Genomic DNA, 26,766 nt, shown 5'->3' with positions numbered 1-26,766 from the left:
CCTAACAATGACAAATGTTTTGATGAAGAATGCAAAAACCTAAGAAAGAAATTGAGAAACCTATCCAAGCAAAAACAGAGACCGAGAAAACCTGTGCCTATGCCTTCAGCATGTCAGAAATCAACTCAATGGGATTGAAGAATCCATAGAATCTAACCACTTCTGGGAAAATTGGAACACACTAAACGAACAACTACACAAAGAGTTATCTATCCAAAATGGCTCTATAACAAAGAACAAACAGCATACACATAGACATGATCAATTACAAGTCTTAGAATCAGCAATTAAAGACAATATGAACCCACTGGATTCTCCACTTACATTGAATGAACTACAGGACAAAATACAAACTCTCCAACTCAGAAAGGCCTGTGGTGTTGATGGAATCCTAAATTAAATGATAAGTATTCACACCTCTTGACTTTTTCCAAATGTTGTTGTTACAGACAGAATTTTAAATTGATTGAATTGATATGTTGTGTCACTGGCATACACATAATATACCTCATAATGTCAAAGTGGAATTATGTTTTTAGACATTTAAAAAAAAAAAAATGTGAAAAGCTGAAATGTCTTGAGTCGATAGTATTCAACACCTTTGTTAAGGTAAGCCTAAATAAGTTCAGGAGTGAAAATGTGGTTAACAAGTCAAATAATAAGTTGCATAGACTCACTCTGTGTGCAATAATAGTGTTTAACATGATTAATCACCTGATGAAGCTATGACAAAGGTTTTTATTCACGTCTGAACTGTAGGCTATGTAATTTTGGTGATTAAATGTGTAAATAACTATTTGTCGTCGTGTATGTTATATCAAATATTTACCAGCAGGTGGCGCTTTCATGTTGGCTCTGGCAGCTTGAGCGCGCCTAGGATAGACGACCAGACATCCCCCACCATCCAAGGCAGGTCCACACTAAAAAAAGCAGCTGCCTGCCAGAGATTTTTAGAATCTCTGTTCAAGACAGAAAAAGCTATGTGTCTTGCTACAAGTTGCAACCTGTTCTCAACATTACATATGTCGAATATGGTCACGTTTAAATTGTGTTTTTCTTAAAAGCCATGAACGTTTTTGGTTGTGGTCTACCAAATGCAGTATTCCCGTCTTCAGCCGAGACGAGCGTTTCGCCTTTGAAGAAAACAACAGCGATTTACAACTTGCTGATACGGTGAGTAGTTTGCATAGATATTAAAACCAGGGTTAGGTAATATGCAGTATTTTGTTGTTCGAAGAAGTTTATTCAATCTAGTCTACTGCATTGCCCACTTTCGGTTAATTTGTGTGTGTATGGGGAGGTTTAATTGAAATATTTTAAAGATTTAAAGTCACTTTGTATATTTTAAAGTCTAAAACACGTGACTGTCCTCATACAAAATTAAGAATATGATGTTTGTTTATATCTTCTTCAACAATCTGTCTAAATGACAATGCTTCCTCAAATGTGTATGTATTAATGAAATAAGAAATGCCATCTTAAACATACTAAAATATACGAATACGTATACATTTAAACACTGGTAATCAAATACACACTTTGGACTGAAATAATTACTTTTCTACTGAAATGTCTTTTCCCCCTTTGAACAGATTTTACCATCTCCTTTAGTGTAGCTCAGTGGCGATTTTAGCATGTAAATCTTGGTGAGTCAACAACAACAAAAAAACATGGGGTGCATGCCAGCAAAGCCACTACACAACACTAAACAATACATTAATTGCAATATAACGGTGACAAACGGTGCCCACAAACTGTTAGGGCCTACATACAGTAAAGCTGTCCCAACAGCAGAGTCCCAACAGCAGTCCCAATACCTTAACACTGCTACACCTGGCTATCAGCAGAGCCTTGTCTGGCAGCGAAACAGTTAATTCAGCCTCTTACTGGCTGACTTGCTTAAACAAATGTGGTTTCTACTGACAATTGAGGTGTACAAACTATGTCATAAGGGGACAATGAGTGGATAAGAGGAAATCCGTAATTTCGATTAAGACATTAATGAGCGAGCCAGGACGGATGTAGTCAATATAACTATTTGTTCAGCACTTTTGAAATGTACAGCAACAGAATTCAGAACATGGGCTGTTCTTGCAGTGTTCTCCCTGTACACCAAGTCAGAACCGTTGGATAAATAAAGGGGGCATATGAAGCAGACAATGAAAGGTCTAACAATATTCGATGATTACATTTCTCAAAAACAGGTTATAGGCTACATGTGCACCACCAAGTCAGAACAGTAGGTGAAATTAAGAGGTGAAAATAGACCAAATTATTAGGGTGAGGCACATGCGCTACTAACAGCTTACTACACAACATACACTTAATATTACTTTCTTATTTACAGTATACATATCTCCCTGGCATATTACATCATTTATGCAGCAGCATACAAGACATTTTTGGACTCACCTTGTTGTGCTGCGCTCACTTGAACAGGAAGGTGGCTCGTGGCAGTCCTTCATGGGGAAATTTTGTCATCAAACTTGTCATCAAAGTCTGGCACTCTGGATTTATGGTGCTTTCAAGACAACTGGGAACTCGAAGAAAAAAAACGTTGAATCATGATGGCATCAGTGATCTTCAGGTCATAGCTCTAGAAAGAGGCCCAAGTTCCGAATTTACAATTCCGAGTTGGTGAAAGTTCAAAACGTATTTTCCCAGTTGTAGCTTGTTTTTCCCGAGTTCCCAGTTGTCTTGAACTAACTAAAGTCAGATTTTGCAGTTCCAAGTTCCGAGCACATATCATGCTTCATTGACAGCATGGCCAATGTTGAATGTTTATAATTTTAAACTAGGAAAAGAGACCCTTAATCTTAGATGTGGGACCACACAGCCACTCCACTGAACAGCAGGCTAATGATTGCTTTGCAATGCTTGCAGTTAGCCTCTGATTCCTTCCAAACTACATTGTTGAATTTGCGATTTCCAACTTGCTGTGTAATGTTTATGTCCAATGGCTGATGAGCACTGATACGTTTTATCTATAATTTCTCTTCAATATTTCTCTTCATATGACAAGGTTTAAAAAGGATTTGCCAGTAGATTGTTGACTTGATTCATGATGATGACTGCTAGCTAAGATTTTGAAAGTATGATGTTGACATGATCAATCCAATCAAAGCTACTGTAGATATAATGTGATTTGACGTCCTTTTATCTGTGGCTAATGATCTTGAGCATTCTTGGATGGGCACTTCTAATATAACTGTATGGCAGTACCCAAGAAACTTGAATTTTCTAGCTCTACCCTTAGACTTGACGGTGATGTAGTGTCCCCATGAGTGACAGAACACTGAGCCAATCATGGCACAACGCTCTGCTGGCTTGCCCCACAACAGATTTGTGCACCAATATTGCATTTTAAAAGCATGTTATATTAAATGAAGTGCCCTTTAATATAGAGCACATGGAGAATTAAATAAATCTTTAATATGAAGAAAGACTTGCAAAAGAAATGGCTAGAAATTTTTCACGTTTTTTTTGTAAAGCTTTCATTAAATTACCCCTCCCTATTGCACACAACAAGCTTCCATTCTCCCTGTCACAAGGGGATTCATTGATGATTTAAAATGATATCATCAACCCTGTTACGGTCAACCATGTTACTTTATTTGGCACCTAATAGGCACTTACTATCGTCATTTTTTCTATTTAACCTCTTGAGATGGGAAAGTGTGTTTTTTATGAAGTTGAACATGTGCTCTTTACGACAGAATGCTATAATTGGGTGAAATCAAACCTTTTTTTTTTTACCAAGTTACACTTTTCAAAAGCACTGAATTGGTGGAACGACCCGCCTATATTTTTCATAGAGAGGGGAAAATAACTGGAATGGGGCCCGGATGCAGGAGGGATTGATTTCATAAATGCTGGACACAACCCAGCCCAGAGTTGTTGACTGCAAAATGAATGTCATGTTCAGCAGTGGACTGTTGACTTTGTCAGGTTTCATAATGTGGCCGAACAGTCAAACTCAATTCCCCCCAGGAAAACCAGGAATAATGAACAAAGTGGACATCATTTTTTATAATTTTGTTTGAATTATTGTGTAATTTGTATAACTTAAACACTTGTATAAGAGATACTCCTCTGTTTATTTTTCACACTTACTATCAGGTGGAATGCGCAAGAATGTTTTGACCCCCCCACCCTTTTTATTTTTCGCAACTCATTTACTGTATATAGTGGGAGAGCAGTTCGGTGATTCTCACAAACGTGGTATTACTTTTGGTACATTTTTTAACAGACAAAGACAATTTTTATTTTATTTTGTAATGGATGAAATACCATCTCAAATTGTTTGTTAAATGAATAATCTTAACTGTTCAGATTGAATGATTATTACACATTTTCTATGACCATGCACAAGAAAATCTCATTACCGTAACACTAGTAAAGTAAAAAAATATATATAGCAATGGGAAAATGTTGCTCCTTTGTTTTAATTGCCTAAAATACAGGAGAGTTATTACAACAATATTGAATTAAAAAAAATATGACATTTTGATTTGAAGTATATTTTGATTTTAATAAGTTATCTCATTACTGTAATGTGTGGCATGTTCATAACCTAGATTTTGTTTATTATATGGGTCAAAGACGAGGCGTGTAAATTTGGTGTCCGAAGGCCATTCATTTAACATAAAAAGATAAATATGTATAAATATAATATTAAATCACTCAACTCTTACCCTTCTTTTGACCCAGAAATATTTGTGTTGGAAACTATTAAATTAAGGGAGTTATTGAGCTCTAAAGTGTCAAAATATCCTTCAGTGTAACTGTCCGGGTTAAAATTTGAATGAAAAAAGTGATTTTATAATGTAGAAATTCATCTTAAAAATATAAATGAACACCCATGGCATAATTGTGTTAGTGCTTGCAATAATATATAGAATAAGGGGTGACATACTGTATCTAAAAAATATTTAAAAACTTGAAGAACTTTTGTCTGGACTTTTGCGCTTCATCAATGTCATTCAGTATAACAAAGGTAAAAAGCAATTTTAAAGCATATCACATGATGGTAATCATGTGACAGTGTGTGACATCACAAAGAAGACCCATTGAAGACCCTCTATCAATGTGATGAGGTGAGTAAATCTCTGAAATATTTGATGATTTCACCTTTTCAACATTTAGTAACCTTTGTGACAAAAACGCATGTCCTTCAGTACAACACTGAATATGTTTAATGTTTTTTTTTTTTTTAAACTATATATTAAATATGAAAAGTAAGGATAATCTTTATAGGTCAAGGTCATTACTTTATATAGGTGGCCAAGGAACTGCCTGTTAAATATTTTTATGTATGAAATCCATCCTTTAGTATCATGCTTTTGTCCTTCAGCACAACAAAAGTTTCATGGTATACCACAATGTCACCCGTTATGCTGAATGACAGTAGCTTTGTTATCCCATGTTTTCACTAGTTTCACTAGTTACAACATCTAATCATGCAATTCATATTTACTTGTATGAATACGGAATATTATCATTTTAAATAATTCTATGGTATTTTAAGGTATTTCAAGGCATATTATCTTTATACTGTATATGTCGTTGTCTAATAAGAAGAGGGCTGCACGGCACAGACAAAAGATTAATGCAGATCCAGTTGCTAGGGAGGAAAGACTAGCCAGAAAAAAAGCAAGGTATTGTTTTCATGGTTTCATGCTACTGTCAGCAACAGAATAGGATGTAATAGAATATAAAGCTGGGTGGATAATACTTAACATTAAGTTGCACTTTTGCATTGTAGTTAATGTTTAATTGCACTGCAGTTAAGGTATAACTGATGGATTATATTAATTTATATAATATTACACACACACACAATTATGGATAAAAATTGGATTATGAATTATATTAGTTAATAGCTGCTTCACATTTGGGGCACTATATGAAAGATCGAGAATGTACAAGTTTGATTTGAAGTAGTTTGATGGGCATTTTATGTAGCTATTTTGTGTAGGTATCTTGAAATTGCCTTTGTGTACCTGCATTAAATAGACATTTACCAGTTACAGTGTAACAATGTATAATTACAACATTAACTATCATGTAATAATCATATAATAATGCAACTTAATGCAACGTAAAGTGTTGCTGCAGGCTGAAATTATAGTAAAGGGATTATTATTAACATTAGAAATGAAATAGTAACAAAACATGTTTGGGAGAGAGAAAGAGAGTTGATTTAACTTTTTAGCTTTGATTAAGTATTTTCATTGTATAGCCTACTATTAAAAGACTAGTAATAACATTTAATGGATGTGAATCCTATTCTGTGCCAGTGTCATAACTATTACATTTTCGTTTTTTAGCTATCAGAGAAGAAAGAAGGATGTCAACCTGATCATCCACCGATCCATACAATGACACAATCTGATACGGAAAAAAAGAGGGAAAATTTGAGATTAAATCATAGGAGGGGCCCGTGAAAAAAATCGAATAAATGAATGTGGTGATGAACTTAACTCCAGTATCCACTGAAGGAAACTCATTATTGTTATTGCTGAAGGAATCACATTTAATCAATATTTCTGGGCCTTAGTGATATGTGTCATTCAGGGTAACAAAATATTGTCATACAGTATAACACCAGTATTTTATATTAAAATACAATATCTTCGTTTTGTTGACTCAGAGAGACACAAACAAATTTCAAAGGAAGAAGTGAAAGATATTTTCATAGATTTTAGCATTTTTTTCAGTGTAAGGCAGGAAGTTTTTGTAAAAAACATTCAACAAATTTGGAGATGTACCCGTGACACATCAACTATGTGGTATTCAAAATAAAATAATGTCATTTGTTCTGGGTAGTTATATTTCTGCCAGTCTAAGCCTGAATATATAACCTTGTGAGTATGATAAATAGGCATAAAATGACATAAAAAAAACAGTGTTATACTGAATGACATTTTACTGGGGCACATTCATACGAATCACAATAAAAATGAATTATTGGCTTTATTATTGAATATAACTAATATAAAGGCATAGGTAACACTCCAATGAACATAAAAAAAGCTATTTAGGGAATTTTGGGGGAATTTAGGGAATTGCTGTTTTATTTTTTTCTACTTTGAAAACCTTATATGTCTTTGAACCATATACACTGCTCAAAAAAATAAAGGGAACACTAAAATAACATCCTAGATCTGAATGAATGAAATAATCTTATTAAATACTTTTTTCTTTACATAGTTGAATGTGCTGACAACAAAATCACACAAAATAATCAATGGAAATCCAATGTAGCAACCCATGGAGGTCTGGATTTGGAGTCACACTCAAAATTAAAGTGGAAAACCACACTACAGGCTGATCCAACTTTGATGTAATGTCCTTAAAACAAGTCAAAATGAGGCTCAGTAGTGTGTGTGGCCTCCACGTGCCTGTATGACCTCCCTACAACGCCTGGGCATGCTCCTGATGAGGTGACGGATGGTCTCCTGAGGGATCTCCTCCCAGACCTGGACTAAAGCATCCGCCAACTCCTGGACAGTCTGTGGTGCAACGTGGTGGATGGAGCGAGACATGATGTCCCAGATGTGCTCAATTGGATTCAGGTCTGGGGAATGGGCGGGCCAGTCCATAGCATCAATGCCTTCCTCTTGCAGGAACTGCTGACACACTCCAGCCACATGAGGTCTAGCATTGTCTTGCATTAGGAGGAACCCAGGGCCAACCGCACCAGCATATGGTCTCATAAGGGGTCTGAGGATCTCATCTCGGTACCTAATGGCAGTCAGGCTACCTCTGGCGAGCACATGGAGGGCTGTGCGGCCCCCCAAAGAAATGCCACCCCACACCATGACTAACCCACCACTAAACCATGGAGGTCTGGATTTGGAGTCACACTCAAAATTAAAGTGTGCGGCCCCCCAAAGAAATGCCACCCCACACCATGACTAACCCACCACTAAACCATGGAGGTCTGGATTTGGAGTCACACTCAAAATTAAAGTGGAAAACCACACTACAGGCTGATCCAACTTTGATGTAATGTCCTTAAAACAAGTCAAAATGAGGCTCAGTAGTGTGTGTGGCCTCCACGTGCCTGTATGACCTCCCTACAACGCCTGGGCATGCTCCTGATGAGGTGACGGATGGTCTCCTGAGGGATCTCCTCCCAGACCTGGACTAAAGCATCCGCCAACTCCTGGACAGTCTGTGGTGCAACGTGGTGGATGGAGCGAGACATGATGTCCCAGATGTGCTCAATTGGATTCAGGTCTGGGGAACGGGCGGGCCAGTCCATAGCATCAATGCCTTCCTCTTGCAGGAACTGCTGACACACTCCAGCCACATGAGGTCTAGCATTGTCTTGCATTAGGAGGAACCCAGGGCCAACCGCACCAGCATATGCTCTCATAAGGGGTCTGAGGATCTCATCTCGGTACCTAATGGCAGTCAGGCTACCTCTGGCGAGCACATGGAGGGCTGTGCGGCCCCCCAAAGAAATGCCACCCCACACCATGACTAACCCACCACTAAACCATGGAGGTCTGGATTTGGAGTCACACTCAAAATTAAAGTGTGCGGCCCCCCAAAGAAATGCCACCCCACACCATGACTAACCCACCACTAAACCATGGAGGTCTGGATTTGGAGTCACACTCAAAATTAAAGTGGAAAACCACACTACAGGCTGATCCAACTTTGATGTAATGTCCTTAAAACAAGTCAAAATGAGGCTCAGTAGTGTGTGTGGCCTCCACGTGCCTGTATGACCTCCCTACAACGCCTGGGCATGCTCCTGATGAGGTGACGGATGGTCTCCTGAGGGATCTCCTCCCAGACCTGGACTAAAGCATCCGCCAACTCCTGGACAGTCTGTGGTGCAACGTGGTGGATGGAGCGAGACATGATGTCCCAGATGTGCTCAATTGGATTCAGGTCTGGGGAATGGGCGGGCCAGTCCATAGCATCAATGCCTTCCTCTTGCAGGAACTGCTGACACACTCCAGCCACATGAGGTCTAGCATTGTCTTGCATTAGGAGGAACCCAGGGCCAACCGCACCAGCATATGGTCTCATAAGGGGTCTGAGGATCTCATCTCGGTACCTAATGGCAGTCAGGCTACCTCTGGCGAGCACATGGAGGGCTGTGCGGCCCCCCAAAGAAATGCCACCCCACACCATGACTAACCCACCACTAAACCATGGAGGTCTGGATTTGGAGTCACACTCAAAATTAAAGTGTGCGGCCCCCCAAAGAAATGCCACCCCACACCATGACTAACCCACCACTAAACCATGGAGGTCTGGATTTGGAGTCACACTCAAAATTAAAGTGGAAAACCACACTACAGGCTGATCCAACTTTGATGTAATGTCCTTAAAACAAGTCAAAATGAGGCTCAGTAGTGTGTGTGGCCTCCACGTGCCTGTATGACCTCCCTACAACGCCTGGGCATGCTCCTGATGAGGTGACGGATGGTCTCCTGAGGGATCTCCTCCCAGACCTGGACTAAAGCATCCGCCAACTCCTGGACAGTCTGTGGTGCAACGTGGTGGATGGAGCGAGACATGATGTCCCAGATGTGCTCAATTGGATTCAGGTCTGGGGAACGGGCGGGCCAGTCCATAGCATCAATGCCTTCCTCTTGCAGGAACTGCTGACACACTCCAGCCACATGAGGTCTAGCATTGTCTTGCATTAGGAGGAACCCAGGGCCAACCGCACCAGCATATGGTCTCATAAGGGGTCTGAGGATCTCATCTCGGTACCTAATGGCAGTCAGGCTACCTCTGGCGAGCACATGGAGGGCTGTGCGGCCCCCCAAAGAAATGCCACCCCACACCATGACTAACCCACCACTAAACCGGTCATGCTGGAGGATGTTGCAGGCAGCAGAACGTTCTCCACGGCGTCTCCAGACTCTGTCACGTCTGTCACATGTGCTCAGTGTGAACCTGCTTTCATCTGTGGAGAGCACAGGGCGCCAGTGGCGAATTTGCCAATCTTGGTGTTCTCTGGCAAATGCCAAACGTCCGGCACGGTGTTGGGCTGTAAGCACAACCCCCACCTGTGGACATCGGGCCCTCATACCACCCTTATGGAGTCTGTTTCTGACCGTTTGAGCAGGGCTCTGGCAGTGCTCCTCCTTGCACAAAGGCGGAGGTAGCGGTCCTGCAGCTGGGTTGTTGCCCTCCTACGGCCTCCTCCACGTCTCCTGATGTACTGGCCTGTCTCCTGGTAGCGCCTCCATGCTCTGGACACTACGCTGACAGACACAGCAAACCTTCTTGCCACAGCTCGCATTGATGTGCCATCGTGGATGAGCTGCACTACCTGAGCCACTTGTGTGGGTTGTAGACTCCGTCTCATGCTACCACTAGAGTGAAAGCACCGCCAGCATTCAAAAGTGACCAAAACATCAGCCAGGAAGCATAGGAACTGAGAAGTGGTCTGTGGTCACCACCTGCAGAACCACTCCTTTATTGGGGGTGTCGTGCTAATTGCCTATAATTTCCACCTGTTGTCTATTCCATTTGCACAACAGCATGTGACATTTATTGTCAATCAGTGTTGCTTCTGTCGTGTCTTTGGGGTACCATTAAACTGAAGACATGTTTATCAATTAACTCCCTGTAATTATTATCACGCGATAAAACTGATTAATCGTTTAATTGTAATTAACTAGGAGATCGGGGCACCAAGGAAAATATTCAGATTACAAAGCTATAATTTTCCTAATATAACTTTCCTATATTATAACATTATATATTATATTCTGTTATAGTATAGGCCGATTATCTTCTGGTTTAAATGGTGTATTTTACCTCACGTCCAGTCTCATTCCAAACGTCGTAAATTGTTATATCTGCACGAACCCAGTCTTTACTAAAATCATCCATACATCAATTGTCTTAAAATCATTTATTTACTATACAAACAGTAATTATCGTCACAAAGAATTGGTAGAGTAATGTGCCCTAGTGGGCTAAAACAGGCATGGCTGGTGTCTTGTTAACAATGGGTCATAAAGGGCAGCTGAGAAGGTACACAGAGTTCATTAATATTAACAATTGACAATTGAAGGCTCACTCATTCGGGAACAATTGCAATCAATATATATTTACGCTCAGTGTGTCGTCGGGATCCTTGTTGGAGCGTCGTTCGGTTGGAGAGTTTTGTCCGCGTTCTCTCTCTCTCTCTCTCTCTCTCTCTCTCTCTCTCTCTCTCTCTCTCTCTCTCTCTCTCTCTGTTAGAATGGATCTTTCAAAGCGACATTCATTAATGTCGTCATAGAATGGATGTTTCGTTGGTCTTCGCGTTCAATGATATAATTTACTTAGCTGCAGACTAATAATTAATATCAAAGACTTGTTCTTATTCTGTCGGTATCAATAGTCTAAAAGTTAACCACGTGGTATAGTTCACTTTCAGTAGAGTACTTGGATGGTCAAACCTATTGGCCAACTCGCAATGGAGTGGAGGCCGGGTCCTCAAGAAAGTAGATCAGGCTATGGTTTTATAGTGAACATGTCACATGACACCTGGTCCTGTCTGTGTCCCTGGGGGCGTGCCGATGACTGAGTTAAGCTTGGTACAGAAATATAATTCTATCACATTAACATCAGTACATAGCATCTCAATGTATTACAAATAGCTTTATCCCTATTAATACATTCTATACAACCATGTGTATGCAAGTCTCAAGGCTGAGGCTATTATATAAACCGTTTTATGGTAATATGGCTATATTGTCTCTTCTGAGTATCACAAAATTGTACCAAGCGGACCAGTTCGTAGCTGTATTCTTCACCAATCTTCCATACCTTCTCCAGAACACAAATCTCGCTTGGCTCCCCAATTCTGTGAGTTGGAAGAATTTCCTGTGTCTCTCTATGGGCCATGTGGCAAGAGATTCTCCTCTTAGAGTTTTTACAACCCTTTTACACGGGGCCTGGGTGGGGGAAGGTAGCTTGGGGGATGGTGCAAGGGGGGAGGGGGTCAACTGTCCTCCCTGTACTCAAAGAGGCCAACGTCATGACACTTCCTAAGTGGACAGTTTGATTTCACAGAAGTGTGATTGACTTGGAGTTACATTGTGTTGTTTAAGTGTTCCCTTTATTTTTTGAGCAGTGTATGTATATATATATATATATATAAGTGTCTTTTTCTTATTGGTGTCCGTTAGTAGTGGTTTCATTGCAACAATTCGACAATGAAGGCCTGATTCAAGCAGTCTCCTCTGAACAGTTGATGTTGAGATGTGTCTGTTACTAGAACTCTGTGAAGCATTTATTTGGGCTATAGTCTGAGGTGCAGTTAACTCTAATGAACTTATGCTGCTGAGGTAACTCTGGTTCTTCCTTTCCTGTGGCGGTCCCCATGAGAGCCAGTTTCATCATAGCTCTTGATGGTTTTTGAAGCTGCACTTGAAGAAACTTTCAAAGTTCTTGACATTTTCCGGATTGACTGACCTTCATGTCTTAAAGTAATGAGGGACTGTCATTTCTCTTTGCTTATTTGAGCCGTTCTTGCCATAATATGGACTTGGTCTTTTACCAAATAGAGCTATCTTCTGTATACCACCCCTACCTTGTCACAACACAACTGATTGGCTCAAACGCATTAAGAAGGAAAGAAATTCCACAAATGAACTTTTAACAAGGCACATCTATTAATTGAAATGCATTCCAAGTGACTACCTCATGAAGCTTGTTGTGAGAATGCCAAGAGTGTGCAAATCTGTCTTCAAGGCAAAGGGTAGCAACTTTGAAAAATCTCAAATATAAAATATATTTTGATTTGTTTAACACTTTTTTGGTTACTACATGATTCCATATGTGTTATTTCATAGTTTTGATGTCTTCACTCTTATTCTACTTTGTAAAACATCGTAAAAATGAAGAAAAACCCTTGAATAAGTGTCACGTCCTGACCAGTATAAGGGGTTATTTGTTATTGTAGTTTGGTCAGGACGTGGCAGGGGTGTGTTTGTTTAGAGTGTTTCGGGGTTTGTTGGGCTATGTTCTGTTTTAAGAGGGGTGTTTGTTTAGAGTGTTTCGGGGTTTGTTGGGTTGTGTTCCTTGTTTAGTGTTTGTTGCACCTGACAGGACTGTTTCGTTTTGTTCTTTTTTTTGTATACGTATTTAGTTGTTTCTCCTTCTTCAAAATAAAAAGAAGATGAGTATACATATTCCCGCTACGTTTTGGTCCACTCCATACGACAACCGTGACAATAAGTAGGTGTGTCCAAACTTTTGACTGGTATTGTATATATAATTTGATATCTGATTAATCTATTTGTATTACCTTTTTGTAGTTAATCAATCTAATTTGAAAAGTGATAACTAAAGTATCCTTAACTTGCATTGAAAAAGTGAATCATTCTTCTATAATTAAACATCTCTCCCTAATTTCCAGACTGGACTTATATAAGGGTATGGGAGTACAGATACGTTTAGTGGGTAGCGCACCCTACTTAATGGCAACAGGTCAGTTTTAGGGTTACGGTTCAGTGGAGTTGACACAGTGAAATAACTTATATAACTCAATAACTCTCCTGTCATGTTTGTCTAGGGTCGAACATCATGGCAACCTCCCACATTCTCTTCATCTGCCTCCTCCTCATCCTTGCAGTTTTATCGCAGGAGCCGCCCACCTCTAAACAAGGTACCTTTTGATCAATGATGAACCAGACCAAACTAGAAGGGCTTTCCTTTCACAGGACTATCAATACCGACCTAACATATTCCTAGAAGTCAAGTACTTCCTTTGCATGTAGAATTCCTACTAAGGACAGTATAGTATGTACACTATGTAGTGCAGGATGATATACTGTATGACACTATGGGTACACGTTATGGGTACATACCAGGGGGTATCATCACACTATGGGTACACACCAGGAGGTATCATCACACTATGGTTACACGTTATGGGTACACACCAGGGGGTATCATCACACTATGGGTACACGTTATGGGTACACACCAGGGGGTATCATCACACTATGGGTACATGTTATGGGTACACACCAGGGGGTATCATCACACTATGGGTACAGGTTATTGGTACACACCATGGGGGTATCATCACACTATGGGTACACACCAGGAGGTATCATCACACTTTAACTGCGTGGCACACATTTAAGTTAACTCTTAGAGGAATAGATCACTGATATACAATATGAATGATCTCATTACACACTCTGGTTTAAATGTTACATAAAAAATGAAATATAATGGTTATTTGTGAAAACTCTGTAATATGCTTTATGATAATGCAATGGCACTGTGTATTGTATTATACAGACTAATACAATCTCTTAGAACACGTGCTCTAAATAAGCATGCATGCATGGGCACATATCAAGTTCTTCCCAGGAACAGGATTTCCAGGAATTCTGGAGGGGGCAGTGTGGGAGCAGTGAGTGGTGCACTGAGGGAAACTGTTTAGTTATTCAGACTCCCCCTCTCAACAGATGCAGCGTTGTAATGTACAAAGTTTGAGTGCAGGAAGTTCTATTCCTAGGTGGTTCAGGCCTTTATGATGAAGTCACACTTCTCCTAAGTGTTTCTTCATGTTATGCAACGTTATACACGTTATATAACTCTTTAGAGCTGACGGATTGAATAGAAGCTTTCACTCTACCATAAGTCTCTTTTGTTTCAGATTTTTATGAGCTTTGGCAGTGGTGCTTTGACAGAGTTATTCTGTTTCCAGTAAGTGGTACTTTACACTCTGTCAGAATGGGTGAAAGGGTTTGAGCTCCCAGCAAAAAAATATACAACATTTTTTTTCCTGAGAATCAGCAGTACCCAGCCAAAAAGGTTACTGTCTGAGTGAAACAGATGGACATAGAACAGTGCAGGAGGAGGGGACACTGCCAGCTCACGTACACAGACAGAAAATACAAATTTTCAATGCTTCCCACGCTGGGGTAAACCAATTTTTTTCCTCACAGAGCTTTAAAGATGTTCAGTTGAAGGGGACAACCTTGGTTGCAGCTATTGCTTTAAAGTGTCTACTTAAGTAGCTACTATATATAACACCAGCTGTCCTTCACGTAAGCTTTTCTCTACCATAAGTGGGAAAATTTTTACTTTGCATATGTAATTGCTTTTTATTTCTGGAACAAACAGAATAGGTAAAGACTCGATGTACATTTATGTTAGGTACATATATATTTTTAAACACTATCTTGTGAATTACTCTCTGACAGTAGGACTGAAAAGTCAAAACATTCATCCTGACTTTAATCAAAGGGAAGGAGAAGGTTGTGTTTGTTCGGCTGCTGTGTAATAGGAGAGATGGAGGGAGGAAATGGGTGTTTTAATGCGCAGGGTGTTTTAATACACAAGTTGCTCCAAATGAGAAGAAACAACATCGAGAGGTTGGTAAGGCAATAGCACCATCCCTTTCATCTGTATAATTGTGTATGTGTATCTGACATACGTCAGTGACGCACATAGGAGAGAGAAAATAGTGAATTAGACTCTATAAAGCACGTGTCAAACTTCGTGTCAAAATTCCATGGAGGGCCGAGAGTCTGCGGGGTTTTCGCTCCTCCCTTGTACTTGGTTGATTAATTAAGGTCACTAATTAGTAAGCAACTCCCCTCACCTGGAGGGCTACATCAGGATTATGAAATGAAATTCAATGGAGGGACACATTTTTGGGGGGACCAATTGTTTGTTAAAATCAATTTGCGGGGGCCTCCCAAGTTGCGCAGCGGTCTAAGGCACTGCATCGCAGTGCTTTAGGCGTCACTACAGACCCGGGTTCGATCCCAGGCTGTGTCACAGCTGGCTGTGACTGGGAGACCCATTAGGTGGCGCACAATTCGCCCAGCGTCGTCCGGGTTAGGAGAGGGTTTGGCAGGCCGAGATTTCCTTGTCCCATCACACTCTAGCGACTCTTGTGGCGAGCCGGGCGCTTACACGGTCGCGAGGTGTATGGTGTTTCCTCCGACACATTGGTGTGGCTGGCTTCCGGGTTAAGCGGGCATTGTGTCAAGAAGCAGTGCGGCTTGGCTGGGTCGTGTTTCGGGGGACGCAGGGCTCTCGACCTTTGCCTCTCCCGAGTACGTACGGGAGTTGCAGCGATGGGACAAGACTGTAACTACCAATTGGATACCATGAAATTGGGGAGAAAAAAGGGGTAAAAGAAAATGTTATATTTAAAAAAATAATAGTAATAATGTCTTGGGGTTGGATTGAAGTGCCCAGTGGGTCAGAAACGGCCCACAGGCACGTTTCTGCTCTAGGCCCTTCATGGAATGAGTGACACCCCTGCTATAAATCATCCAGTGCTAGCGCTCATCATTATGTGTACTCTACAGAGAATTACTTTATGCATTTAGAAACCCCTTGATTAAAACACCCATTTCCTCCCTCCATTCCTCCTATTACACAGCAGCCAATCAAACACAACCCTCTATTTCCCTTTCATTAAAGTCATAATGAATGTTTTGAATTTTCAGTCCTAATGTGAGAGATGAGTAGGCTAATTTACGAGATAGTAGAGGACATTCTGTATCAGAAGTGGGGGACATTTTGTAAAAGAGTTCACCTTCCAGCGACTGGAACACTAGAACAACTGGAGTCCAAAATTATATTTTACCCTTGTTTTCTTGGAAAGGTCTGTTTGAAATTTGAGCTTCAACGTCCTGTTGGAGCCGGTGATATCTGCTGTGCACATGGTGTGGAAACAAATGACCTAAACTTGGCAGACACTAAGCAAACTGCACTTACTCACGTGCACATTCAAGAACATTCACAAGTACTCACATACACGTGCATATTTATATTCTGAAAATATTAAGTTAAAATGGGGAGTCTGGATGTAGACGATGTAGAGTCACAATTTGTGCACTGCACTGACCACACACACACACACACACACACACACCTGTCCTGAATTCTCATCAGTCACGGGAAACTTGAGCGTTGCCAAGTGTTGGATTGATTTTTCCTTTTCATTCCGAGGAAGTTCCTGGTAGAAAAGGATCTGGTAAACAAGTTATTTTTAACCTTTGGCCACCCTGATGAGCTGCTAACCAAGCCAGTGGTATGCATCACTCCTCAGAAGAGCCACACAGCTGTGAATCTCCCTAGGCGCCAGAGCCATTCTACCTGCTATTGTGCTGTCCCTCTCAGCGGTGTTGATGTGGCACATTATGGGAGATGGTACTAATTACTAAAGGACCTAAGTGCCTCTTCAGGGCTATGAACAAATAGTAGTGTTTACCTAAAGCTCCCCTCTCTCTGGGAACACATTCATATAATCATGTACTATAGTACAGCCAGACCAGGACAGCGCTCGCCTGATATGTCATATTGCTGTCATAAACAAGATAGGAATGATCATTTATCTTTCCTACAGCTTATTTATAGTGTCCTTTATTGACCCCTAGGAGCAGAAGGTAATAAGCATCATATTACAGCGTTTCAGGTGTAGTAGTAATTGGCTTCGGAGAAAATACTTCCAATTGCACTATTTTATTGCCAGCTGTCATTTTCCTGCAGATACAGCAGATCTCTGAACACTTACTATGAGTGTAGTTTTCATGCAGTGTACTGTGTAAGTGCAGTTCTGAGAACAGATTACGGCAGATGCAGTGTACAATGTAAGTGCAGTTCTGAGAACAGATGACGGCAAATGCAGTGTACCATGTAAGTGCAGTTCTGAGGACAGATGACGGCAGGGTTTTCCCCGAAATTCCTGTGGGCGGTAAAGTCTGGCTGACAGATTTAAAGAGGTATGCGGATACTTCCAGGAAAACGTAGCTGTCCGCCATGCGGCTACGCCACTCAGAGGAGTTATGTTACGCTCTGTTTGTCTTACACTTGAACACCAACTCAGCCCTGTAAATGGTCTCAGCAACAGGCATAGATAGGTAGACTAGACTGGGTGTGTGTTCATGTTTAAGTTTGAGTTTTGACTTTTTTGAAAGTCTATATAGAATGTGTGTGCTCACCTCTTTCTCTCTCTCCCTCCCTCTCAGCCCTCTCCCAGATCCGCCCCCAGATCACTGGCTGCGTCTCCCATGACATGAACACGTTCCGCTGCAGATGGAATGTCGGAGTATTCCAGAACCTCACAGAACCCAGAGACCTGCGGATATTCTACTACATTAATGATAAGAAGTGAGAGAAAAAATATTCCCTAAGTAAGGGAGAGATAAACATTCTGGGGCTGAAATTAAATTAATGAAATATTTGAGAGCCAAATAGTTTTTCTTCTGAAATAATTTGTAGTTCTTAACTGTATGTGAGTCTCTCCCTCTTATCTAAATGATGTCAGTCTTTCCTGCCATCAGCGCAGTATTAAAACCCCTATGTTGTCTCCCCATGCCTGCAGCATATCTCCCAAGGAGTGGGATGAATGTCCTCACTACGCTGACAGGACAGACGAGTGCTTCTTCAATGAAAGCTACACGAAGGTCTGGATGACCTATAGTGTCCAGCTCCGCTCTGGCGATCAGGACATTCTCTATGACGAGGTCATCTTCACTGTAGAAGACATCGGTTAGCCTGGCCCCCGTATTCCTAAACAACAGTCATTCCTCCATTCATAGCTACCTATAGCTACCCTACTACTCACCTGTTTGTCCTCTGTCTGCCTCCACACATCTCCCATATTTTAAACCCTAATCACTTTTTTTATCATTGGAAATTGAAATGTGGAAATACTGAATTTTATACACCCCTTCCCCCCAAAAAAACCCGTTCCACAGGAAGGTTGGCCCATGTTGACTCCAATGCTTCCCACAGTTGTGTCAAGTTGGCTGGATGTCCTTTGGGTGGTGGACCATTCTTGATACACACGGGAAACTGTTGAGCGTGAAAACTCAGCAGCATTGCCGCTCTTGACACACTCAAACCGGTGCGCCTGCCACCTACCATCAAACACACTTAAATATTTTGTCTTGCCCATTCACCCTCGGAATGGCACACATACACAATCATGTCTAAATTGTCTCAAGGCTGAAAAATTCCTTCTTTAACCTGTCTCCTGCCCTTCATCTACACTGATTGAAGTGGATTTAACAAGTGACATCAATAAGGGCTCCTAGCTTTCACCTGGATTCACCTGGTCAGTCTATGTCATGGAAAGATCAGGTGTTCTTAATGTTAACTACATTTTTTATGTGCCATTCAGCATTTCAAGTGGTGACCCTAATGTGGTTTTAAATGTGTTCCAGTGGAACCAGACCCTCCAATAGCGCTGAACTGGACCCTGCTGAATGTGGGTCTAACCGGGAGCCACTTTGATATCATGTTGAGCTGGGAACCGCCACACTCTGCAGACGTGTCGATGGGCTGGATGACGCTGCAGTACGAGGTGCAGTACCGCGAGGTCAACTCAACACTGTGGAGGACGGTGAGTCTACACACCCTAGAACAGGGGAAAACTCCTAGCCCTGGCCTTTATGCATAGGGCTGGGTTAGGAGTTCTTCCTGACTCTGTGATTAGACCAGGAAAACTCCTTGCACCACCTATACCCCTTCCATGAGGACTCTGTTTGACTCTTTCGGTCAGACTGTTGCAGATCATTGGGTCATTTCAGAATCTTTACATGGGCAATAAAGATTAAATTCCATGTTCCAGTGTTCATATAAACCTTTCTCTGGACATACAGTACCTACTGAGACTGTGCGGTCCAGATTATTTTGACCTGACTAAGGTTTACTGCATTTGTTTTTGCGTGTATTCCGTGATGCGTTTAGCTTATAACAGCTAGGAAACACCTCTAACCAAACAACAGTGCTAGGTGGCTGTACTACAGACACCGGCCATCGTCGTGGGAAAGACACATTTTGAAAAACCTTTGAAAAACAACTGGTTGCAGTAATGAGCCAACCTGGATACTAAGGAGATCCTGAGGGTAATCGACGATTACCAACAGCTTTACGCTATGGAGGAACAACATACTCCATCATGGAAAGATCCGACTACCTCACAAAAGAACTCTAACCCGACAAAAAAAAGAAAAACAGATTCATCTACAGACACGAACGATTGACTTACCATTGAAGTAGAGGCTAGTGTTCTGGCTGGAATCCATGCAACACTGGAAAAGTTGTGTGAGGAGGTATTAGGCCTGAGGGGGGGTTTGGAGTTTAGCCAGAGGGAAATTCTCACGCTCCAAGGAGAGAACAAGGCACTCACAGCCAAGGTAAAAATCCATGATTCTAAAAGGGATTGTCTACTCAGGGAAAACAGGGTGATGAAGGAGTCGCTGCTAGACATACAAAGTCGTAGAATACGTGATATTCTAATCTTTTCTGGGATTCCTGAGGACGCATCCAATAATCCAGAGGGCGCGATCAGAGAATTCATGCAATCCGCCTTGAAATTTCCTCTAGCGACTGTAAACAAGGTGGCTTTCCACCGAGTACACAGACTTGGCGCTCAAAGCGACAAGACCAAGGGTCCCTGACCAATCAGCGCAAAATTTGAACACTACCAGCAAAAGGAGCTGATCAAAAGCAGAGGAAGGGAGCTTAAAACCTGTTAGGGCTAGCGGAACGCCTCACCAATATCCAATAGTATAGCGTGGCGCGAAATACAAATACCTCAAAAATGCTATAACTTCAATTTCTCAAACATATGACTATTTTACACCATTTTAAAGACAAGACTCTCGTTAATCTAACCACATTGTCCGATTTCAAAAAGGCTTTACAGCGAAAGCAAAACATTAGATTATGTCAGGAGAGTACCTTGCCAAAAATAATCACACAGCCATTTTCAAAGCAAGCATATATGTCACAAAAACCAAAACCACAGCTAAATGCAGCACTAACCTTTGATGATCTTCATCAGATGACACTCCTAGGACATTATGTTATACAATACATGCATGTTTTGTTCAATCAAGTTCATATTTATATCAAAAACCAGCTTTTTACATTAGCATGTGATGTTCAGAACTAGCATACCCACCGCAAACTTCCGGTGAATTTACTAAATTACTCACAATAAACGTTGACAAAAAACATAACAATTATTTTCCTTTATGCAATCGCGGTGTCAGATTTTAAAATAGCTTTTCGGCGAAAGCACATTTTGCAATATTCTGAGTACATAGCCCGGCCATCATGGCTAGCTAATTTGACACCCACCAAGTTTGGCCCTCACCAAACTCAGATTTACTATAAGAAAAATTGGATTACCTTTGCTGTTCTTCGTCAGGATGCACTCCCAGGACTTCTACTTCAACAACAAATTTAGTTTTTGTTCCAAATAATCCATAGTTATATTAAAATACCTCCGTTTTGTTCGTGCGTTCAAGTCACTATCCGAAGGGTGACGCGCGAGCGCATTTAGTGACAAAAAATGTCAAAATATTCCATTACCGTACTTCGAAGCATGTCAAACGCTGTTTAAAATAAATTTTTATGCGATTTTTCTCGTAAAATAGCAATAATATTCCAACCGGGAGACGTTGTATTCATTCAAAGACTGAAAGAAAAAAATGGAGTCGTCTCGTGGACGCGCATCTCCAGTGTCATTGTTCCCTGCCTGACCACTCACAAAAACTCCTGCTGTTTTTCGCCCAGAGACTGCAGAGACGTCATTCCACTTTCTGTCGCCTTCCTAGAGCCAATGGAAGCCTTATAAAATGTCACGGTACAGCAGAGATGCTGTATTTTTGATAGAGATGGCACAGAAGGAGAACAAATTGTCAGACAGGGCACTTCCTGTATGGAATCTTCTCAGGTTTTGGCCTGCCATATGAGTTCTGTTATACTCACAGACACCATTCAAACAGTTTTAGAAACTTTAGAGTGTTTTCTATCCAAATCTACTAATTATATGCATATTCTAGTTTCTGGGCAGGAGTAGTAACCAGATTAAATTGGGTATGTTTTTTATCCGGCCGTGAAAATACTGCCCCCTATCCCAAACAGGTTAAAGGGACCAAATTCGGTCTCAATAACCAATTTCCACGTGAGATAAACAAACGTCGCAAAAGACTGTATCCTGTACAGAGGCAACAGAGAGAGAGGGGTAAGCGTGCATTTCTCATTGTGGACAAACTCTTTATAGATGGACAGCTATTCCGAGACAGCTCCATAACACCATGGCTGTACTAAATTCTACAGGGACTTCAGGTTACGAACAAAAGAAAGTATGGGAATGGTAAAAATATCTGAACAACTATAAAGTGGATATGAACACACACGTGCTCAATTACATGTTCACTTACACATATGGACTAATATATACTGTTAGGTTCTAATTCTCAGAGTAAAAAACTCAACGGACATTTATGAAAGCTTAACCAAGTTTATTATGCCCAGAGTATCAATACAGCTGCATTCAGACAAAAAAAAACATTTTCACACAAGCACTATTATTTCACCGTTCCTCATAGGCTGAGTCTCCTCCTAACCATCTGTACAAACATCGTTCTTTACTGCTAGGCAGGACACTAGTGATACGGGCCATAAAATTGTATTTCTCCCTTAAGGTGACTTGACCTGACGTCAACCCCCCTCCATCAGTAATCCATGGCTCTCTCCCCTTATCAATGCCTGCCACATGTAATCGCTTCCCTGCACTCAACACATTCCAAGCTTAATTGCACACATTATATACCTTCCTCCATTAACCATTAACTTCTGGTGTAGACCCTCTAAACCTCAGCACGCCATCAGTGACATGAATAAGTATATTTCCTATTCTCAGAACCCAACAATACACATACACACTTGCTCTCTCTCTCTCTTCTCACTCTCGCTTTCTCTCTTTTCTCTTCTCTCCCTCTCTCACCTCTCTCTATTGTCGAGAACTGTTCTATAATTGAATATGTTTCTTGTTTGTCTCTTTTCTGTGTCTTTGTCTACATGTTTATATATGTTTGCAACAAGCAAGGGGAAGATATCAGAATAGGGACATTGGGGAAAAATAACATATTGTACAGGATTGCATTACTATAGAGTGAAGCCGTCTCTATAGTAATACAAGGTCTCCTTCATGATCATGTGAAACGTCAATTGCTATGGAAATGCTGGGATGTGTTTTTCAATGATGTTAAAGGTAATTATGATGCAACTATGATGGTGATACAATATGGATTACAATTATCATCATGAATATTAAGTCTATACGCACTACATGGGATGGGCTTTAGGAAGCTGAGGGTTTGGATGTGGAATTGGAGAGAAGTGGGAGTGGAGTTGCTGGGCGGGAGATAGAATGATGGTCAAAGATAAAGTATAACAAGTATAAAAAATAAAGTCAAAATAAAACATAATAATAATAAAAAGTACGTTTGAATGACACTGAGGGGCAGTGTTTTTACAGCAAATGCCGGTTTGCCTGAGGCTGATGCCGTGCAGGTGTTTATACACATGCATATACATAAACTCTCATTCAAATGCACACATACACGGGGACACACATATGTAAATAGTGCCAGACATGCACTCAAACATATACAGTTGGCATTGCTGTTATGATTTTAGTTATCGTTGATGTCCTTTGTTTTTTTGCATTGTTGTTTTCTGTTTTATTTTGTCTTTTTCTTTTTTCTCATGAGTTCATTTTCTTGGTTGTTGGTACATTGGGGCATTCTTAGGGGGGCGGAATTCATTTTATTTTTTATTATTTTATTTTCTATTTTTTTATTAAAAAAATTAAATTAAATTATTGGGGGGGATGACTGTGGGAGGGTTCTCAGATGGTTGAGGGACAGCTATGGGGAACTGTGGGGGGATCTTGGAGGGTTTGCGTCCCCGTTTTGTTTGGGGGGGGCCTTGTGGGAGATCTGTCGACGTGCCCTTGAGCAAGGCATTGACCCTGGATGCTTCTGTGTGTCGCTCTGAATGGGAGTCTGTTGGATGACTGGTGTGGTGTAGTTGTTAAAACAAAATAAATAATAAATAAATAGATTTACTGCCTTATTTTAAGATCATTTCAGTGAATAATAAAATGACCTAATAATCAAAAGACTTATGCCTCCTCCCACATTGTAATTTCGAACAAACTGCCTCTTTCCAAGGGCAGTCTGCCCTCTCATTCTCCCTCTTTCACGTTAACTCCTTCCATGCAAGGGAACATGAATCTTGGGGGTAATTTACCAAGGTGACATACCAAGGCTCTATTGCTTTTAAGTTGATTCATGTCTTTATATGACATTATATATTTCTCAAGGTGACATATCCTCAGTTAAACTCTAAGTAGTGTGTCCCTTAAACCAAATCATTAAACCTGCAGGTGTAAGTTATGTTTCCTCCTATTGTTTACATTTTACATTTTACATTTTAGTGTGGGTGATATTTACTAACTAACTGGTGTGAAACCTCTCTGTTTTGACTGCAACCCTAGGTGGACCTTGAAAAGGGAATGCAGCGATCGCTATACGGGCTGCGCACCAACACAGATAATGAGGTCAGGGTGAGGTGCAAGACGCTAGCATCCCGTAACTTTGGGGAATTCAGCGACTCCATATTCATACACATCCCTACTAAAGGTACTACCGTATTGTTTTTAAATACTGTCATATAAAATGTTTGCTGTTATAATAATGCTGATGTCTCTGTTTTGAATCGTATTAATTGCTTTCTATATATTCATATGTGCTCAGAGTCGAGACTTCCAGTTACTGTCCTGCTTGTCTTTGCTGCTTTGGGTTTGGCAGTCATCCTAATGCTGGTAGTCTATTCCCAGCAACAGAAGTAAGAAACTCACTTTTACCTTTCACTTTGTCTTAAAATACCAAACCTCTTCATAAAAATGTGAAAGTCTAATGCTACATGTCTTTTAATAACGCTTCCGCTATCTTTCTTCAAGGTTGATGGTGATTCTCCTGCCTCCAATTCCTGGTCCCAAAATCAAAGGCATCGACCCAGAGCTTCTTAAGGTATATTAACTTAACACAATGAAAAATACCTAGAATTCTTTACTTGTACCATTAAAACCATTGCCACTAGAGTTTTATGGGAAGGCAATATGAATTACCAGCAAGGTTGTAATAAGTGTATGTTGCCCCTTTAAACTAACTCTGAGGTATTATCTGCCGTTTACCATAGAAAGGTAAGTTGGCTGAGCTGACCTCCATCCTGGGCGGCATCCCTGACTTGAGGCCAGAGCTGTACAGCGACGACCCCTGGGTGGAGTTCATCGAGCTGGACATGGAGGAGCCCAACAACAGGCTGACTGTGCTGGACACCCAGTGCTTGATGGACCACTGTGCCTCCTCAGACTGTCCCCCTATCACCATTGGCTTCAGGGATGATGACTCGGGCCGGGCCAGCTGCTGTGACCCTGATCTGCCTGACCCAGAGGCCTCCCCCTTCCACTCCCTCCTCTCCAACACCAGCTGCGCCCTGGAGCCCTCTTGCCTGGCCAGCACTAAGGCCAGCTCCCCAGTCCAGACCCCCACCACTGAGGATTCTCCCTGGGCCGCCCCTGGCAGGGAGGACCTCTACACCCAGGTGAATGAGGTGAGACTAACTGGTGAAGTGCTGCTGACACCTGAGGAGCAGAGGAAGGTGGAGGAGAATGCAGAGAAGGATGCGAAGGAAAAGGAGAAAGAAAAGAAGAGGAAAGAGTTTCAGCTGCTGGTGGTGAATGCTGATGTGGGAGGCTACACCTCAGAGTTAGATGCTGGGAAGTTGAGTGCCAGACTCCCCACTGGGAGAGCCAGCCAGCCTGCTTCAACGGAGGACAGTAGTCTTGTGCAGGGACAGCCCTTCGGGGAGTACCAGAGCCTGTACTTTGAGGCTGAAATGCCCCCCATTCCACCTGCCTCTCCTGTCTCCCCACTGCCCCCTGTCTCTGCCTACACCATGGTGGAGGGAGTAGACAGGCAGAACAGCCTCCTTCTGAAGCCTGGACCCACACCAGCACCCCAGACAGTTCTAACCAAGCTTCCCCTGCCCACACCTACACCAGAGGGGTACCTGACCCCTGACCTACTGGGCAACATTACACCATAACAGAGGTGTAGGGACTATGCCAGTCATTTGTGATTGGACACAGATCAGAGGGGGCATAGAAATTCAGTGCCTGAGTGACTAAACACAAAAGAGTAGGGTCCCAAATGTCATACCTACAAAAATGAGAGGGGGTCCCTGCCTGCCCCCCCTCTTCCCGTTCCTTCTCCCAACATGCAGCTGTAGACATTTTGAGGTTTGGTAAGATGGATGGTGAGTACAGGAGAGGGTTCTGTTCTTCAAGGTGCCACACCTGTCTGCAAAAACTTAAACAAAAACTTAGTGAACAAAGGAAATAGGGAAAGGACAAGAAGGAATTATGGTCTCTCACAAGAACTGGCCATATGAACCTCTTCACATATTATGAATGTGAAATAAAAATATATATTTTGAAGAACATCACCTACATGTGACTTTAAATGCCAGCACAAGGAAAAATACTTAACTTCGTGTTGTTGATAATGTTGTTTACAGTAATCCCAATAATTGGTCTTTACAACTATGAAAAGTATTTATAGATCTCAATATTGTGTCAAGAGGGAAGTATTTGGTGACCAAGTGGGAATCTACCATATGTGTTCTGCTGATTGACTGTGGCTTTTCAACAAGTCTAAAATAGTAGGTCATTGTGCTTACTGAATGTTTGCTGTTATTTTGCATATATAAAAAATGTGTGATTATTAAAACAAGAAAAAATAATTCTGCTTACTATGTTGTTACCACTTACAAAAAGGGGACTATCAAATGTCAGATTATCCTTCTGGAGATCTGTAAATGCTAATCGTTCTTTATTGTACAGCTATAATGTTACTCATAAACATCTTTCACATTTAAACTGTACTG

The 26,766-nt window shown here is 41.3% G+C and overlaps 1 protein-coding gene across 6 annotated transcripts; it reads left to right on the top strand.

Moving 5' to 3' along the window:
- Positions 1 to 897: 897 nt before the first annotated feature.
- On the top strand, positions 898 to 26,758 carry ghrb (growth hormone receptor b). Of its 6 annotated transcripts, XM_045696416.1 has the most exons (11): positions 898 to 1,173; positions 13,121 to 13,213; positions 13,547 to 13,639; positions 14,645 to 14,694; positions 17,979 to 18,120; positions 18,335 to 18,501; positions 19,179 to 19,357; positions 24,314 to 24,458; positions 24,573 to 24,663; positions 24,779 to 24,848; positions 25,018 to 26,758. In XM_045696416.1, exons 5-11 carry the CDS (start codon positions 18,026 to 18,028, stop codon positions 25,924 to 25,926), a joined length of 1,656 nt encoding a protein of 551 aa, XP_045552372.1. In that variant the 5' UTR covers positions 898 to 1,173; positions 13,121 to 13,213; positions 13,547 to 13,639; positions 14,645 to 14,694; positions 17,979 to 18,025; the 3' UTR covers positions 25,927 to 26,758.
- The last annotated feature ends 8 nt before the right edge of the window (positions 26,759 to 26,766 follow it).

This window comes from Salmo salar, chromosome ssa01, assembly GCF_905237065.1.
Source record: "Salmo salar chromosome ssa01, Ssal_v3.1, whole genome shotgun sequence".
Classification (NCBI taxonomy): Eukaryota; Metazoa; Chordata; class Actinopteri; order Salmoniformes; family Salmonidae; genus Salmo; species Salmo salar.
Note: the sequence above shows the minus strand (reverse complement) of the source record. Positions and strands in the feature narration are given on the sequence as shown.